Below are 9,571 nucleotides of genomic sequence, written 5' to 3'. Positions count from 1 at the left end.
GATAGTTGCAACAAAAAGAGATCTTTCTAGGAGCCCTGAAGGTAGGATGGCCTGTTTGAGTCTGTGGCCTGTGGGGGGGACCGGACACAAAGAGAAAACAAGCTTCCAGCAATAGGCCCAGAAATGGAAGGATTCGCACTCTGTTTATCTGGCTTTTTTTAATCACACTGGCTTTTGTTTCCTAGTACTTCTTGTTAACTGAAACCTCAGCCTGCGCTGGAGCCCAGACTCACTGCTTCAGAAGCAGACTTAGTGTAAAGATGATATTGACTGGTTTTATTGAAATGTAGGTGAAACGGCACCAATGTTAAATAGCTCCCTAAGACTTGGACTCCTGTGAAGTGACTGTCTGGTGGAGGTAATGAAAGTCCTGGTTTATTGGTCTATTTGCATATTTTTTTTTTCTCCGACTTTTTAAATCTGATAGAACTGGGCAGCAGCGTGAGGTGATCAGGCTTGAATCCTGAAGAAACTTCTGCTCGAAATGTAGGTGAAACGGCACCAATGTTAAATAGCTCCCTAAGACTTGGACTCCTGTGAAGTGACTGTCTGGTGGAGGTAATGAAAGTCCTGGTTTATTGGTCTATTTGCATATTTTTTTTTTCTCCGACTTTTTAAATCTGATAGAACTGGGCAGCAGCGTGAGGTGATCAGGCTTGAATCCTGAAGAAACTTCTGCTCAGAGCTGCAAAATACGGCTTGTATAGCTGGCTGTGCTAATGCCTGAGGTGAACCCTGTTAGCTCAAGTCCTGCTCATGGGATGTGCCCCGAACGCTCTTCATCCTCTATCAGGATGTATGTTTTGGCTTTTTTCCTTATGCTTTGTCTTTTGTGAATGACAACTTGGCTTAAGTAATGAGAAAGAAAACTGTTCAACAGGACTGGTATTTTCTGTCCTTGCAAAAAAAAAAAAAAATATCTTGGCAGTACTGTCATATATACCACTCAGGTGAGTATCCTACATGCTAGTTTTCAAATGTGTGAGAGGGAACGGGATGTAACTAGCACTGAAAGCGTTGTCTCTTCAATCCTGAGTGTTGTGCTTTCTAACGTCAGGGTGCCCTGTGGAGTCACCAGCCCTGAGGTAGATGAGCAGGCTTCATGTCGGAGGAAAAGACTGGAGTGATTCAGAATGGGAGCTGCCCACGGACCAGTGGGATGGCTGGGGACTATTAACTCAGTCACTGAAGAGATTACCAAACACGCCCCGTCCCAGCACGCTTCCCTTCCGTGGAGCTTCAGTGTCTTTGTCAGTGCTACTCTGTCACCTTGTCCTCCTCCGTGATCTTGACTATTCTCCAGGAGGAAAGTGCTTATTAGCTTTTTAATTTGAAACAGTGCCCATTTCCTGAAAACCATACTGACCCCTCATCCTACCAGATTTGTTACAGGAAGGAGAAGATTTCCACCAGCCATGTGTCTATGTATGCAAACTGTTGAAAGCCAAGGGCCTAGTGTTTAGACAGCACTACCAAGAAGGTGTTAGCTTGAACTAGAATAAAACTGTTGAACATGCCCCTCCTTTGAAAAAATAAAAGCTCCAGTAGTGCTGAGGAGTTCTTGAGGAAGGTAAACTTTGGTGTACAGAGGAAAGGCGATAGCCCAAAGCCCTGTAGGAGAGCAGTTCAGAATGAAAGCAGGAAATAAATTAATTGCTGGAACTCTATCTGGCCAGTCACAAAAATTACTTTCTGTGCATCCCAAAAATATGCTTAAAGACCAGATAAGAGTTTTGGAAAAGATGGTTATTCTCACTGGTCAGTGTGGACTTGCACTAAAGGCGTGACTGGGACATTATTATTTGAGTGACTTTATACCATCTCATCATTTTCTAGGAATTCCTGTATTCACTCTCTGGCTGCAGGAGGAGACTGCCAGTTCACTCCCTCCCCCTCTGTGAAAGTGTCTGGGAACAGATTTTCCTACATAAAGCTGACCTTTTACACCTATGTGGGAGAACAAAATGGGCATGCATCCCTTTCCCACCCCTGTGCAATTCAGTATTAAGGGGCTAAAGTCCAGGAACATGGGAGACAAAATATTGTCTCCCTTTAAAAGACTTGTTAGACATCAGTCCTTTCCAGGTGTCATGCAGAGGGTGAGTTTTGGCAAGCTGGCTATTGAATTAACTGATAGAATTTGGCAGCAATCAGTTGTCACTAGACGTGGATGGGAGCAGGTCTGTCTGTACCTTGGGCTGGGAGTAGGCAGTTACCAGTGTTATGTGCTCCGTTTACCTAGGGGAACCTAAACAGTCACTGTTAAAACGTGCAATTGCCCAGGAAAATTTAAAACCTCTTTCTAAAAGTGTTTGAGAATTCTTCCAGCCTCTCTGGCAGCCTGCTCCAATGCTATGCATTTATGTACTTTGATCTTAATTTTAATTTCATTTGACTTCTTTTGATACATCAGCGCACAAACAAGTCTTATTTTGTGATTTTTTTCAAAACTAGATGAAGTTTTATAGGCTGTAGATATTATTTACAAGATAAACGCCTTGGCTGTTTGGAAGACAAGCATAACTATATGGAAAAGCTCCACTTGTGTTCTGATGCTAGGTGTTTTGAATATAGATATTATGTTCAGTCTTCCTAAAGCAAACTTGTATCTTAAGTAATTAGTTGAAAGCAGTCTTGTGTGTTACCTCATTGAGTGCTTATCTTGCAGGTAAAGAGAATGATCTAAGTGGCTGAATGCAGTAAGAGCTGCTGCCTTTCTAATTCGGTGCTAAAACCTGTCAGCCCCCCTGTAATCGTGACCTTGACATCAGCTGAGCTAGAGGTGGCGCAAATCTGCTAGAAATGTTTTAGTTTTGGAAGTGTTTTCAAACGTCACTGGCCAGAGAAAGTTCTGAGACATGTCTGTAGGGCTATGTCGTATTTAGTTTTGAAAGCAAGCTCCGTGAATTTAATGTGACTTGTGAATTACTCGCATAATGTGCTTAGGTCACTGAACTCGACAGTCCTCCTCCTTCTCACAGTACTCGACATGACTATTTTTATAACTATGCTGTTTTTTCATTTGTCTTAGATCTTTGGTATCCATGGGAGCGTCTGTGGGAGCAGTAACAAGACAGACCCTGTTCCCTCCTCTCATGCCTGCAGGGCGACCTTTCCGTGTGTCAAATGCCTCCCGAAGCAGCCGGAAGGGAATTGTTGCAAGCAGTCTGCAAGAGCTCATCAGCAAGGTATAGTCTGCTCTGGCTGAAACTTATAGTGAAGTACAGTATCCCAGAAGGGCAACCCACAGACTCATATTCTTCTAAAAATCATTACTGGGGAAGTTCAGGGGAGTATGTCAGATAAGCAAGTCTTAATATGAAATGATGGGCCCTCTTTTGAATGCTAAAGTCTACTGGCTTTTTTCAGACTTTAGATGCCTTCCTTATATCTGCTGGAATAGTTACTCTGGTTTTGGAGGAAGATGGCACGGTTGTGGACACAGAGGAGTTCTTCAGATCCCTGGATGATAATACACACTTCATGGTTCTAGAAAAAGGACAGAAATGGACACAAGTAAGTGTTGACTGCCTTTCTATCGCTTGAATAGAAGTGGATGGAGGAATGTCTGTGGCTGCTAAAATTGTTGGAAAGAAGGGAGAAGAGGAAGAAAACTTCCCCTAAAGAAGGCAAGGTAGCACCTCCTTGTTGAGCCTTCCTGGATAATAAATCAAGTTCTTTTTTTTTTAATGTCCCTTGTTCAGACAGAACTGTTGCCAAAGATCTGCCAAGAATTGAAATGAAACATTACAACTGAAAAGAATTATAGGGAAAATCCTCTGCTTTTGGAAAGCCTCAGAAATAACTTTGTTCTTGAGCCTTTTTGTGACATAAAGAAAACTAAGACTTTGGCTGAAGTTAAAAATACAATGTCTTTAAAAGTTAGCTTTTAGAGGGGAAAAAATGCCCAAATTAAGCAATGTAAAACAAGTTTTGCCTTGTGAATGCAGTAGTGGTTTAGTGAAGGTTAGAAAAATGTATGTGTTTAGTCTTGCAAACAGCTAAAAGTTGTCATCAAAACGTAATGTTAATCTACATGCTTGAAGATATTCCAAGAACTATTAAGTTTGGCTAGCTTAAGCCTTCTAATCATATCAAGTCAGTGTCCAATTTGTGATTTTGTGAGGGAATAGTCATCTGTTCATCTGTACATTAATAAGATAGTCAGACTCTCCTCATTGTCTTTCCATGAAATGGTTGTTGCTAGAAAGCTAGCATCAGAATTTCTTCTACCAGGTGCAGAGCTAGCTGAGGAGCTGTAAGCAGGCTTACCATTTTTCCATTTGTACACGAATAGCTCAATCCTGTGGCCCCATTTTCTCAGTCTCCTGCTGCAGCACGGGCAGTTCATACCTTTTTTTTCCCTAAGATTACCTGACTGGCTTATCACCCTGCTGCACCTGGGCCACGAGCTCCAAGAGCAGAAAAGAAGTTGCACCCAGGGTATGACTCCACCTTGCTGCTCCTTTCCCCTCTGCCGTATGTCCTCTCTGGCATGGCAGCAGGACAAGTTTGGATGCTGCCCCTCTTCAGGATGTGCCGAATGACAGCAGAAGGACTGCTGCAGCTTCATAAATCATCTGGAGTGTAGTGCAAACTCTGTTATGCTTTATCCAAATATTCTGCGTGCTAATGTGGGGGGGGATACGCTTCCAAGCATACCAACTACTTGTGCGTGCCCAAACTGTTGTTGATAGGGGACCCTGTTGATGGAGCTCGGAGGCTATCGAAGTAAAACAGGCATAAAATTGCTGGCTGATGGTATACTACAGTGTTTAGCTTGGTCTGACTTATCATGGCACTGTCTGAGCACTGGGGTGACAAGCACAAAAAGGCCCAGCCTTACACAACTTTATTGCTTCATTTAGTGTGCAAAAAGCAGCTTGGCAGCTGTCGTTAACCTTGAGCGGAAGGTGCTGAGCAGAGTGTCCTCCGTACCCACGAGATGTCTCTGTAAATGTGGGTCTTCTCTATGCTCTTCTTTTGTTTTCTTGAAGCAAGCAATCCTGAAGGCACCACTGTCAGCCCTGAAGCAGGCAAGGGCTCCTTTCAATAAAGGAGGCTGGATTTAAGGTGGAAGATGACTTTCCACACTCCTCCTCCTTTGCTTTTTCTCTTAAAAACTCGGTATCAAACCCTAGGCTGAATCAGCAGTAGTTCCCTCCCCTTGTTACTTTTTTAGCAGGAAGAAAAAGAGAGGTGTTATGAGCCAGGATTTGAAATGAGGACCTGACTTTTCACAGATGTCATCTTTGCAGCTGTCTCTAAGAATGCTCATCAGTATTGTGTTCCTTCTGAAACGGAGGGACCTAATGTCATCTTGGTTATTTGGTAGCCTGTTTCAGTGTGGACCAACTGCGCTGCCTCAGCCAGCAGCTGGAACATACCAGGGTAATTAAATGGCAGGAATGCTGTCTGGTGGCATTACCTGTGGCCTTAGTGTAAGCTGAAGAAGAAGCTGTGTTACAGGAAAGAAATATTCAGGAGGTGCAGTGTCACTCTAGAACTTCTGTGTCTTTTGGAATAGCTTCAGAAGCCTGGTCAGGGCTTGAACAAAATGATGTAAGCTACAGACTTGCTTTTCTCTGTGCTAATCCTTTTAACTGTAGTTCAGAATTGATCGAGAACTAGCCCCAAGACTAGAATAAGCAAGCTGCTTCTGAAGAGCTGCACTGTTAACGATTGTCTTGCTGTAGTTTCCTGGCTCATGGTACAAACTGTCTCTCTCCCTCTTTTTAAATTAGGTAAGAAATGGAGTTGCTGCTGTGAGACCAAAGAAGAAAATGGGAGTAGCTAACATCACGTTTGATCTGTACAAGCTGAACCCTAAGGATTTTATTGGCTGCTTAAACATCAAGGCGACCTTCTATGAGATCTACTCTATCTCATATGACATCAAATGTATGGGAGCAAAAAGCGTATTGCGGTAAGTATGTTTCCATTACTCCTCAGGTATATGCGTTAATGTAAAATCTGTGTTTGCTTATTGGTTCTGTGAAACAGGTGTGTTTATAAACTTACTATTTTTATTAATTCTTACATACCGTCCAATATGCTGAATCTTCCTATATAAGGTGGATAGCTGACTTTTAAAAACTTACTCTAGATTTTTATTGTGGAATCTTAAATTTCCCCCAAGGCAAAAATCTTATCAGCTTCTATTTACTGCAAGGGTGTAGGTACAGTCTCTTTGTTCTCCTGAGAGAATTTCTCCAGATTTCTTTGACTCGTTTGAAGAATGCAGGAGGCTGAGGAAGAAGCATCAGTCTCTTTGAAGGGAGGGGACTTCAAGGGGATGAAATGAGAGGAATTTGGCAGAAGTCTTAAAGCTTGTTCAGACTTTGCAATACCTGGCTGCCAGATTCACCACTTGGGCTACATGAAGTCAAAGGAAAACAGAAGAGATATGACACTCTCTGCTGTCTTAATGTGAATTTGTCATCTGTAGTAGGACTCTGATGTCACTGTTTCTAAACCAACTGGTCTCTAAACAGAGCCTAACAAGGACCAGTATCTCCTGCAGGACTAATCTGTGGTGAGTTGTGGGTTTGGTAGAACTGGCTGCTGGGAAACACTGTCTTATGCAGGGGCTAAAGAGTACCTGTCCTGTGCACTGCTTTCAGCGGTGTGTTGAAAGCCTGTGCCTTGGCAAAACAAGCTGTGTCCTGCCCTGGCTGAAGAAAACTTCTGAAACAGACAGATGTATATGCCGTAAGCGAGGTTTTCACTTCCCCTGAGCAACGTGTAGTCTTTTAGCTTGAAGTCTTCAAATGGTCCCTCATCTCGTGATACAGGTATTAAGCAGTGTAATGCTCATCTTGTTCCCTGTCTTTCAGTCTGACTGACCTCTCCCACTCTGCTTAGGTGGTCCCTTGCTTAATCTTTCAGGCTACAGCTGATGTGACAGTAGATGAGACTCATCTCTCTGGTCATGCAACAGTGATTATTGAGCTATCTGCTATGCCCACCTGTAGCACTGGCTTCATTAGGGTTTCTTCAAACCAAAGGTTAATGCTTGAGCAGCTGCACTCCTCCTGTTCCTATGTTTGTCAAGTCTTTTGACCCAGAACAAACTCCAGTTTCTGGCTATCTGCTATGAAGATGAGTATCAGCACTGGGACTTGCACTGCTAAGGAGAGCTTGAAGTGACAGTTCTGCCTCCCTGCCAACACAGGGCAGCTGGTGAGAAAGAAGTGGTGCTGGCAAACAGCTGAAGTAGCTGTGGAGTTCTTCTGGAAGCCCTGTTATGTTACAGAGTTGGGCTGTAAGGGCCAGTGCCAGGGTGGGAAAATAGTCTGCTAGCAAAGAACAGGGGTGACAGAAGAGATAACCTTGGGTACTCTTGAACCCAACAGTGAGATGGCCCGTCTCAACTTACTGTTGAAATTGGAGACAGACAATGTTAGGTTCTCGGTGTAGTCTCTCTGCTAAAGAGTACCAAATTGCTAACGGTGATGCCTTCTCCCCGAGCCCACCTGCGGAGTGTGAAGGGAAAGGACTTTAAAATGCTGCAGTTGTTTGTCGGTGGGAGGGGCTCAGAACCTGCTAGATCTGATGAGTGCATTTCCCCAAACAAGTTTCTCTCTGTAGTGTCCAACGGAAGGATCGGATGTCCAGTTCAACAAATAACTTGCTCTGTGGCTTAAGTGACAACTGCTGTCGTGCGCCAGTGACACTGCAGCTGCTCGGAGGCTCAGTACCAGGTGCAGCTTTCTGTACAACTGCAAAGCTCCTTGGCCTGTACTGTCTGGTGGAGGGAAGGACATACTTAAACAGCGTATGTGTGGGAAGCATGAATAAGGGTACAGTGTTTTTTAAAGGCTTCCCAGGCTCTAGGTACAGGGTATTCTACTCTTCTGAAGCATTGGAAGTGGAAACTTTGGAAGTGGAAGCATTCCACATCACAGTGGAGAAAAAAAAAAGAAAAAAGAGTTTGTAGGAAGAAGGCTTTGCCTTCTCTGCTAGAGCTCAAAGGAGAAGTGAATAACAGCAGAGCGTTCACAGCTGCATGTTTTCTCAGACAGGAATTCAGAAAATCCCCTCATTTTTTGCAGAAGAGGAAGGCTGGTCTGGTTTCTGCATCTTCAGAAACCAATCCCTTTCCAGGTTTGGAATGGTTCTGGTTCTTGTGTACCACTTCCCCAACGCCTCAGCTTCATACTTGTGGAGGGCCTGCTTAACTTTTGGGGGATGAGGTTTGAATATATTCAACTATAACTTAGTTGAACAAATGACCGTTCAAATATGATGATCTCTGTTCCCCTGCGATCCTGTGGTGACCCACACTTTATACTGTAGACCTCTGATGCTTACCTGATCTTAGTTTATGGATCTGTACTGATTCTCACACAGTATTATATATTTGAATGCTGATACTTATTAAATCTTTAAAAAAACAGAATAGTTGTGAACTGAGAATTCTTAAGGCTTGCAGCTTGGACAGCATTAATTTGCCTGGCTTCAGTTGTTTTGCTGTTGGGCATCCACTGTAATGTGATTGCTCAGCTCCAGATCTAATCGAGTTTGATCTGTAGCTTGGAGATAGATGCAGTGTTGTATTAGTGAATGGCCTAGAGGTGAGGCACGAGGTGTGGAATGCTGCTGGACTCCCAGACAAAGTTGTCTCCAGTGGTGCTCTGGTAGTTTGAGTGATGGCTTTGCAGAAGGCATGTAAATATCTTAACAGGACGACAGCCTGCTTTGTTAAATGTGTTTTCTGGTTCTGCCAACATGTCAGTAGTTTTCTGTTAATCAATGGCCACAGAAGTATTTTTTCTAAAGAAGGTACAAAAATGACCAGCTTCTCAGAAGTGAGAAGGAATGAGAGTTCTTAAATGTATCTACGACACTCATCCTAAAGGCGTTGTGGTGGGGAGAAAGGGGTAGTGTCATCCTGCTGGTGATTTTGATTTATTTTTTTTTTTAACAAATGGCTTTTCTTCTAGGAAGGTGCTTCAGCTAATGTCCCATGCAGCACAAATAACTGGACAGTTTCTTCTCTATACTGGAACATATATGTTGCAGTTGATGGGTGAATATGACGAAGATGGCACGTGTACAAGATCAAGGCGGGAGTAGTGAACACAGCTGCACTTCTGATATCGGATCCTTTTGCTGCAAGACATTCTCTTGCCCAGTTTTGAATGTAATGATGTTATAGTAGGGGGATGTCCACTGATGTGAACTAACATTTTTCCCATTTGGGAATGCTTGTAGGCCTTAGTCATAAAATAAGCGTTTCGTGTTCACAGGCTCTTAACACGGCAAAAGGACGGGTGCCTAATGTCTGAGAATTTGGCAAAAGAGGAGAGGGCAGGGTTTTTCCCCAGCAACTCAAAATGGAGAATAAGTGTACTTGGAAACTTTCACACTTTGTAACCAGTGGAATATTTCTTGCACTGATCAAAACATAGTTTGGTTGGGTTTTTTTCACAGCAGTCTACTTGCCTTTTGAACAGACTGGGCTTGTAAGGTGGGGGGGCTGTGTTTATTGGTTTTTAATCCTTAACAGTGCTGGTATTAGTGCCCAGCTGGCTTTGAGGTACAAAAGGGTGAAGTCTACTTGTTTATT

At 43.3% G+C, this 9,571-nt stretch overlaps 1 protein-coding gene across 1 annotated transcript; it reads left to right on the top strand.

Annotated features, from left to right (window-relative positions):
• The first annotated feature begins 435 nt into the window (after positions 1-435).
• CIDEA (cell death-inducing DFFA-like effector a) lies at positions 436-9,363 on the top strand. Its single transcript, XM_009708081.1, has 5 exons — positions 436-446; positions 3,032-3,188; positions 3,370-3,516; positions 5,745-5,926; positions 8,946-9,363. The coding sequence occupies exons 2-5, from the start codon at positions 3,045-3,047 to the stop codon at positions 9,076-9,078; spliced, it is 606 nt and encodes a 201-aa protein (XP_009706383.1). The 5' UTR covers positions 436-446; positions 3,032-3,044; the 3' UTR covers positions 9,079-9,363.
• Positions 9,364-9,571: the final 208 nt, after the last annotated feature.

The sequence above is a fragment of the Cariama cristata genome, unplaced genomic scaffold, assembly GCF_000690535.1.
Source record: "Cariama cristata isolate BGI_N322 unplaced genomic scaffold, ASM69053v1 scaffold32429, whole genome shotgun sequence".
In the NCBI taxonomy this organism is placed as follows: Eukaryota; Metazoa; Chordata; class Aves; order Cariamiformes; family Cariamidae; genus Cariama; species Cariama cristata.
Note: the sequence above shows the minus strand (reverse complement) of the source record. Positions and strands in the feature narration are given on the sequence as shown.